The sequence below is a fragment of the Alligator mississippiensis genome, chromosome 8 (genome assembly GCF_030867095.1).
Source record: "Alligator mississippiensis isolate rAllMis1 chromosome 8, rAllMis1, whole genome shotgun sequence".
Lineage (NCBI taxonomy): Eukaryota > Metazoa > Chordata > Crocodylia > Alligatoridae > Alligator > Alligator mississippiensis.
In genome coordinates, this window is record NC_081831.1 from 83,333,672 (window position 1) to 83,340,955 (window position 7,284).

General features: G+C 59.4%; 1 protein-coding gene across 5 annotated transcripts in view; it reads left to right on the forward strand.

The window, feature by feature from the left end:
• ITGB1BP2 (integrin subunit beta 1 binding protein 2) overlaps positions 1 to 6,078 on the forward strand; it is a 25,878-nt gene extending 19,800 nt beyond the window's left edge. For 2 of the 5 annotated variants that reach the window (XM_019486437.2, XM_014608315.3), the window contains exons 7-11: positions 390 to 460; positions 895 to 997; positions 1,353 to 1,472; positions 4,415 to 4,477; positions 5,279 to 6,078. In XM_019486437.2, the coding sequence (XP_019341982.1) occupies positions 390 to 460; positions 895 to 997; positions 1,353 to 1,472; positions 4,415 to 4,477; positions 5,279 to 5,530 (609 nt within the window). In that variant the 3' untranslated portion in view covers positions 5,531 to 6,078. Of the gene's footprint in view, positions 1 to 389; positions 461 to 894; positions 998 to 1,352; positions 1,473 to 3,670; positions 4,304 to 4,414; positions 4,478 to 5,278 lie in introns of those variants that run through there. The other 3 variants (XR_002089946.2, XM_019486439.2, XM_019486438.2) reach the window with 3 other exon arrangements.
• The last annotated feature ends 1,206 nt before the right edge of the window (positions 6,079 to 7,284 follow it).

Below are 7,284 nucleotides of genomic sequence, written 5' to 3' on the forward strand. Positions count from 1 at the left end.
AGCCCTTTCCAGAGAAAGTCAGTGTCATTGTCCGTGTAGAACTGACAGCATACAGAGGGCAGCAACTTGCCCAGCATGGCAGAGGGAAGTTGGGAGCCCAGGTCTTCAGAGTCCATTCCTGTGCTCTGTCCACTAGGCCATGTTTAAACATCCCTCTGAGTCCCCGCTACTCTGCAGCTGCTAAAAAACATCCAGGAAAAAGTCTGGACACTTATCTCAGCCCCATCACAGACTGGAGATTCTGTAAGGTTGACTTTCCCTGGGAGGGAGTGGGGAAGGGACAGCCTACTACAGCCTCTGAGCAGTGCTGGCCTCAAATGTGCACTTACTTATCTTCTATGTTCTGCTGCAAGCTCTGCTGACCCCTGTCTCTGCTGCTTGCCCTGCAGATGTACCGGGGGCCGGAGAGTGACAAGGAGGCTTGTACTTTCCACCCAGGAGTTCCTGTCTTCCATGAGGGGTAAGTAGTGTTCTTCTGAGTCTGTTTCTTAGACTGATATGAAGCCTTGAGCTACCCTGGAGGCTGATGCATGCATTGAACTTCTCTTGCAAGGAGAGTCCTTCAGGCAAGCAGGAGCTTGCTCTGCAGGGCCCTTCCAGCTGTGCTTCCTCTGATGCTAGGGCAGGCCCTGTTGGTTGTCATCATGGCCTGACCTGGCCTGAAGGCCTGGCTCATTTCACACAAATGGCTTGCCAGGTGGCCAGGCACCTTGCTGGGGCTCTGTGGGTCAGCCTGGAGATACAAACTCCACCTCCCCAGAGACGGTGGCTGAGGTGCCCAGGTCTTCCAGCCCCACCCGTTTATAACCCTGAAGCTCTAGAGATCCCCTCTGCCCTGGAGTCCTTTGTCCCCCGGGCAGTCCTGGGTCAGTCCATCTCTTGGTCGCTCCCTAGGATGAAGTATTGGAGTTGCTGTGGAATTAAAACTACAGACTTCAGCGCGTTTCTGGAGCAGCGGGGCTGCAGCACTGGGATGCATGCCTGGACACACAAACAGGTAAGCGGGGCTCCTGAAAGTGCACAAGCCAAGGCTCATGCAATGCTGAGCGTGTGACAAGGCATTCTGAATTGTCTGCTCAGTGCAGGGCCAGTGAGGTCTTGAGGTCTTCAAGTGCTCACAGGCAGCAAGTGTGCTTGGGCCATAGCTGAGGCCATTTCCAGTGTGCCCCTGTGCTCATGCACTCAGCCTCCTATTCCATAATCAAGCAGCACAGGCTGAAGCACCACTGTTTCAGGAAGCAGCTTGTACCTGTCTCTAGGAAGTGAGAATTGGCCCCTGCCCCCTTGTGCACAACACACAGCCCCTGGTGTGGTGGTGGCTCATGTCAGTAACCAGCTCCTCCCCTCACCAGGACAAGAAGCTGGTGTCTTGTCGACAGGACTGGCATCAGACCAGCAGCCAAGTGGTGGTGACTGTTTATGCCAAGAACCCTCTGCCAGCGCTCAGCTGTGTGAAGGCGAATCGCACGGTGGTAGGTGGAGTCCCAGACAAACTGGCTGGGACGTACAAAACGCTTACCAGCTGCCTGCTTCCCCATGCTCACAGCCACAGGTGTACACAGGCAAGGCATGCAAGGCTGGCACAGCCAGGCACCTTTGGTGCCATCCAGATGCTCCATGCTGCAGTAACATCCTGGAGCAGTGGCTCGCATGCTGCCCAGATTTCTGGGCTGATGCCTGTGCAAAGACAACATAGTGGCTCCTCTGCCTCAGTCCACCTGACTGTTTAAATTTGCTGATGATACCAAGATTTAAGGTGAGGTGGGCACACTAGTAGGGAAGGACAGATTACAGCAGGACCTGGACAGGTTACAGGGGTGGGCTAATGAAAATAGGATGAGTTTCAATACTGACAAGTGCAGGGTGCTGCACTTGGGCGGTAGGAACCAGCAGCACGCTTATAAGCTGGGAAACTCCCTTCTCGAGAGCACGGTGCCAGAAAGAGATCTCGGAGTCATTACTGACTCCAAGATGAACATGGGCCAACACTGTGGGGACGTGGTCAGGAAGGCTAACCGTACCTTGTCGTGCATCCACAGATGCATCTCAAGCAGGGCCAAGGAGGTGATCCTCCCCCTCTATGCGACACTGGTCAGGCCGCAGCTGGAGTACTGCGTCGAGTTCTGGGCGCAGCACTTCAGGAGGGATGTGGACAGTATCAGGAGGGTCCAGAGGAGGCCACCCACATGATCCGGGGACAGCAGGCAGACCCTGCGAAGAGAGGCTACGGGACTTGAACCTGTTCAACCTCCACAAGAGAAGCCTGAGAGGGGATCTGGTGGCCGTCTATAAACTTACTGGGGGGACCAGCAGGGTTTGGGAGAGACCCTGTTCCCCCTAGCGCCCCCCGGGGTAACAAGGAATAATGGCCAAAAATTGTTAGAGAGTAGGTTTAGACTAGACACCCAAAGGCACTACTTCACAGTCAGGGTGACTAGGATCTGGAACCAACTTCCAAGGGAAGTGGTGATGGCTCCTACCCTGGGGGTCTTTTAAGAGGAGGCTTGACATCTACCTAGCTGGGGTCATTTGAGCCTGGCTTTCTCTCCTGCCCAGGGCAGGGTGTCAGACTTGATGATCTACAAGGTCCCTAGGTCCCTTCTGACCCTACTTCTGTGAATCTATGACTTCTTTACTTGCTCCCCAGAGACCTGCCATTGGCCCTGGTGCTTGTGGGGTAATCCTGCTATAGACAGAATACCCCATTTCCTAGGAAAGGGGCAAGATGGCATGCCCAGCCAGCTACCTGTGCTCAGGCTGTTGGCTGTCTCAGACAACAGTTACCATAGGGCGTGACTGCCCTGACTGAGGAGGATCTGGGTTTTGCAGGGGTGCCTAAAAGGGACTTGGCTGATTTCTCCAGCTTGCATTCTCCTGGGGTCTCTTCTGCACAGTCCCAGCCCCAGGAGCAGCCCCGTCACTGTTTCCCTGTGCAGCCAAGCTTGTTAGGGCAGTAGGCAAGGGGTGCTATGCAGAAGCCTACTGCTCTCAGTTGGCCAAAGCAGCTGAAATTTGCATCCTCCTCTGACAGAGTTATGGAAGGGCAGTGAATGTGCTAACTGCATTGTCTTGAGTTAGACACCCGCACTAAAGGATCTTCAAGGCTCCTGGCAGTCACAGGTTGGCGAGACAAGGAGCTGAAGGCTTGTGGATGGGGGGGATCTGGTTAACATTGTGTCTGGTTAAGTGCTTTGATTGGCTACTATTAATGGGATGAGGCTGCCACTTCTTAGACATTATCTAGGATCACTGAACGAACAAGCCTGAACATACCGACAGCTGCCACTGTTCCCAGGGATCCACTGTGGCACCATTGGGCCTTCACCATCTTGAGACATCCTGACCAGACAGAGAGAGAGGAAGGGGTATAGCTGCCCCTACCAATTCCATCTAGCCCCTTGCTGTTCTTTTCCTTCCATTCTCTCTCTCTGGGCTGTCTTAGTGTTGCTACCCAACTGGCAGCCCATGGGCCACACCTGGCTTGTGAGAGGTTATGTTGTAGCATCATAGACCCTGCCCAGCCACCATTCTCCACATCAGCAGTCAGTCTCTGGGCTCCCCATCTCTCCTCTGGCTTTTGCTGCCTGCTTCTGCCCCAGGGGGTGAGGCAGTGCAGCATGGCACAGCCCAGGTAGCTGAGGGTGATTCACGGCCTCCACACTCTCTCCAGGTTGCGCCTGTTACCCAACAAGGGCAACGTATGGGTGGGATTCAGCACTGCAAAGAACAATGGCCCCGGCCACCCCGGTACAGCTAGCTGCCCTGAAACTCCATGAAGGCTGCAGTGTGGTTGCCGTCTGCATAGACAGTGCCTGGTCCTCTGGTGCTTTCCCCATCCTACAACTCAGCGACGTCCACACCAGGTGCTGCCTACCTCTGTTGTTCCTGATTTGCCAACTTGAGTTGCCACTTCCCCGCCATGAAGATAAGTAATAGCAAAGTGTAGTGAGCAGGCAGAGAGGGGAGATTGGGCACCCCTTGTTACCCTCTTAAGTGCAGGAACAAGGAGGGGGCAGTTATGGGCTTTCGCAGTCATTTTACCTATGTTCTTATTCCCTCACAAACGCCCCCATGGACTTTAGACTGCCAGGCTGCAAGCCCCTCCCATGCAACCCACAAATACAAGGCAGTGAGCAGCTGAAGTCATTCTGCATCCATCCATCAGTGTTTCATTCCTTGGTTTCTCCTCTTGGCTTCCCTCCCCTGCTTTTGCAGACTGCATGCAGGGCCTGGATGTTGCAGGGTCTTACTTGTGAGGTTGGATGGGGGCAGATTTTATACCTAGAGACGGTTGGTGTGTGAGGGGCATTACGGGGAGTTGTGAAATGGGGGCCCAGACTGTGCTGTCCCTGCTGCTAAGTCTGAGAGAGACCCCCCTGCTGTGTGTTCTTGCTTGCTCTTGTTTCTCTTCCAGCTTGAGGTCCGTATCAGCTTCGAAGGGAACAGGGTTTTCCAAGCAGAGCTGGATCTCTGGGGGGTAAGGCTCCTGCAGATCAGATCTCAGTACTCCAGCAAGCAGCAGATTGCAGCTAGGCTGGGGCCAGAGAAATGGCTGGTCCCCCAGCAGAGCAGAGCACATGCATAGCCTCTCACAGGGCTTGGACTGAGCTGAAACCCACAGGGAAAGTCACTTGTGCCCAGGACCTGAGCTCAGCCCCCTTCCCTGCCTGCCTTATTCCACCTGGATGCAGATGTTAGTTTTGCTGCACGGGAGGCTGAGGCCATGCAGTCTCCATGTCACTACCCTACGGTTTTTCTCTTTTGTCCTTTTCCCCTGTGCCGCCTCCCAGCTACACTGACACCATGCACGTGACAGCCAGAGTTTCCGAGGGCTGTGATGGATGGGTAATTGCTAGCCAGCAGGCAGGGAGTTGGGCATCATTCCTGTTTTACAGGCAGGGAAGTAATGGCCCGAGGCTGTGATCAGACCTGCGCCAGGCTGCGTGGTGAGTCCAAGATAGCCAAGGGTAGGAAGCAGTGCTCCACCCTGCTTCCCTGTTCTTCTGACAGGCAGCCTGAGCTCCCTCTTCCATGGCACCAGGCTGCTGTGTTGCTGTGCCATCCTCGGTAGGGCGGCGCCCTGCACCCCTCAGCCACTCCTGTCACCTTTGCCCCATCCTCCTGCATCTTCTCTAGGCCCTTAAAAAAACCCCCATGTTTTTTCTGCTGGTTTTGCAAGGCCCTTTGAGGGAAGAGACCCTTCCCTGCACCGGTGATGGCTGTGCCTGGCTGCTGAGCATGTGCCAGGCAGTGACCAACCTCCCCTTGCTCTCCCTAGGTCATTGAGGTGGAGAAGAGCTTTGTCAACATGGTGCCCACCAAGGTGGAGATCACTCTGAGCAAGGCCAGCCCCATGCTCTGGGGCAAACTGGAGCATCCGCACAACAGGCCCCAGGTTGGAGGGGAGCAGGCCGAGAGAGATGCAGTGGAAGCGGAAGCGCCCCAAGAAGCTCACTGGGAAGACTCCGACGACAGCTTGAGCTGGTCTGAGGAGGAAGATGAGGGGGTGGAAGAAGCAGCAAGCAAGTGATGCTTGGGTTGCTTCTCCAAAGGAGGGATGGGGCCAGCTCCCTAGGATGAGCGGGGAGCCCAGCTCCACCTCCCGAGGAATGGCCGGAGCTTCCTGGAGACGCAGGCCCAGCGCTGAATGTCAAGCTGCTTGCGGGGGGAGGGGAACGGGACTTGGGCTTCGCTTTCTTTCGTCCCTCTGGCACCCGCGGGGCGGGGAGGAGGTGCCAGACCTAAAGGGCTTTCAGCACAGGCACGATGGACGGGAGGAGCAGGCAAGGAGCCTGCCTCGGGGACACACTGCCCCAGGTCCTGCCCTGCGCGACTGTTCCTGATCCCTTGTGCCGAGACGCAGGATTAGACCGGAGCCGAGCGGCATCGTCTAGTGCTGCCTCCCCGCTGGAAAGCGCCGCGCAGCGCAGCGCAGCCTGCGGCCCGGGCCGGGCCCCAGCCTGTCACCTTGCCCCTGTGCTACCGCTCCGGACCCGGCGCTTCCGTCTCCCGGGGCAGAAGCAGCAAGGCCCCGGATTCCTCTCGTCCTGTCATTAAACGCAGTCGGGCCGTCCAGGGCCTCGTGTCTGTGCCTCGCTTTTCTTAAGTGGGGGGGCGGGCGGGAGCGGAGCCCCCTGGGCCGCCAAAGACCCCACTGCGGGCGGCCCCTGGCCCGCGCCGCAGCCCCTCCTGGCCGCGGGGGCCGGCCCGGCCTTACCGGAGCGCCCTGCACAGAGTCGGGCTGCCCGGGCGCCGCCTGTTCGTAGTCACGTCCTGTCCCGTCTCTCCCGGGTCCCGAGCCGCGCCCCGCACGATGCGGTGGCCAGGCCGGGCGAGCCGCTACGGCCAGGCCGGCCGACTAGGCGGCCCCGCTCGGCGCGGCCTGCGCGCCTCGTCCCCGGCTCCTCCCCACCCTCGCCCGTCCCGCGCTGCCGGAGCCCGCAATGCCTGCCCTGCCCTGCCCTGCCCTGCCCTGCCCGCCTGCGCGGGGCCGCCGGGGGCCTGGGCGCGCGAGCACGGCCCGGGCCGGGAGGGGCCGGGCCGTGGATCCCGCCGGGCTCTGAAGGGAGAAAAGCATCGGCTGGATCTCGGCGGGGAGCCACGTGCACGTGCGCGCGCACTCCCGGGCCGCTCGCGTCCCACGCGTAATAACACGACTCCCCCCAGCCATCGCACAAGGGCCCAAGTTATCGGACAAATACGGTATTAATCGCACACCCGGCCACACTGCCAGGGTCACTGGGACGAGCCGCCCGCGCCTGCGCAGTGCGGCGCTCGGGCCCAGGGCCCAGGGCCCCATCCGTGCAATGGGGTGTTCGAGGGCCAGCGAAGTAGGGCTGCGCCTGCGCGTACGGGACGAGTGGGCCGGGCCCGCCTGCGTCGTGCTAGGCTCGGGCCCGGGACTACGCCTACGTAATGTGGCCCCCGGGGGCCGCCGGTGCGGGGCCGCGCCTGCGCAATGAGGGGCCTGGGGGCCGGGCGAGGTGGGGTCGCACCTGCGCAGTGAGGGGCCCGAGGGGTGGGGCTACGCCTGCGCACACAGGACAAGCTGGCCGGGCACGCTTGCGCAGTGCGGAGTCCAGGAGGGTGCCGGGGCGGTGCCGCGCCTGCGCACACAGGACGAGAGAGCCGGGCACGCCTGCGCAGTGCGGAATCGGGGGTGGGGCGCCAGGAGGGGCTGCGCCTGCGCATACAGGACGAGTGGTCCAGGCGCGCCTGCGCAGTGCCGAATCGGGGGCGGGCGCCAGGAAGGGCTGCGCCTGCGCACACAGGACGAGTGGGCCA